Source organism: Aplysia californica, unplaced genomic scaffold (genome assembly GCF_000002075.1).
Source record: "Aplysia californica isolate F4 #8 unplaced genomic scaffold, AplCal3.0 scaffold00811, whole genome shotgun sequence".
NCBI lineage: Eukaryota > Metazoa > Mollusca > Gastropoda > Aplysiida > Aplysiidae > Aplysia > Aplysia californica.
The window spans coordinates 58,232-59,295 of NW_004798081.1; the positions used below are offsets into that span (position 1 = coordinate 58,232).

General features: G+C 46.1%; 1 protein-coding gene across 1 annotated transcript in view; it reads right to left on the minus strand.

Annotated features, from left to right (window-relative positions):
* LOC106013339 (melatonin receptor type 1A) overlaps positions 1-1,064 on the minus strand; it is a gene marked incomplete in the record, with an annotated part of 15,089 nt that overhangs the window by 9,573 nt on the left and 4,452 nt on the right. Inside the window, 1 exon segment of the mRNA XM_013088791.2 lies at positions 719-1,044. Within this exon segment, the coding sequence (XP_012944245.1) occupies positions 719-1,039 (321 nt within the window).

A 1,064-nucleotide genomic window follows, 5' to 3' on the forward strand; every position in this document is an offset into this window, starting at 1 on the left:
AGGAGGAGGAGGAGGGGGAGGAGGAGGAGGAAGAGGAAGAGGAAGATGAGGATGAAGATGACGAGGATAGCGGTTTTGATTTTGCTTTTGGGGTCTTTTTTTTAGATAAGGTGGGAATAGAATGGTTGGCAGGAAGTTGAGATTGAAGGGAACGGAGGTATGGGGGCTTCGGTTCACGGATGGGGATAGTTTTTCACTATTGATTGACTTTGTCTGGGTCGTGCTGAACTGTTGTACATGTGTCCCACTCAGTCCGGTCTCGACAGGCAGGGTAAAACAAAGCAAAACAATCCCATATAATAATACAATCATTGAAATTGTCCAGATTGGAGGGGGGGTGTAATGGTAGTTACAGTTACATGTATACAGTATACTTTGTAAATTTAAGCACGAAGCCGTTCAACATGAAATTCCTGTTATCACGAAAGGAGGTTAATTAAACCTCTGCGTTTCCCCTTTGTTTTATTCTATACATTGTAACTGTTCTTTAAGAAAGAAATCTGGTTAATACGAGGAAACCCTCTAGTCTCATAAAGTTCGAATTATCGGGGATTTACTGTATATTGTTATGCATGGTTATTGTTCTTTTTGTCATGGAATAACACCAAGAAGCTAGCCCAAGATAAGGAATGGTGGAACGTGTTTATTCGTGGCCTATACATTGATCCAGGGCGAGAAAGACAATGATGATAAGGATTGTCGTTTTTATCTTAATTACCTGGATAAAGTCGAAGGCAAATATCGGGGCCGCGAGCGTGAGAAAGACGATATCTTTAGCTGCCAGGCTGGCCAGGAACACGTTGTTGCGCGTGCGCACACAGCGGAAGGCGCAGATGCTGGTGATGATGAGCAGGTTGGTTGGCACGCCCACCGCCAGGATGGCGAAACAGACCACGCCCACAATTGTCTGAGCCACGAGGCCGTACTTGGTGTGCAGGGAGCCCGGATAAGGGCAGCCATGTGTCCAGTTCAGATGGTCAAAGGTCGAGCTGCTGTTACAAAGCACGTCATACGGAGTGGTCGTGTTTTCCAAGGTCATGGCCGCTGTCGTGGAGAAAATCGGG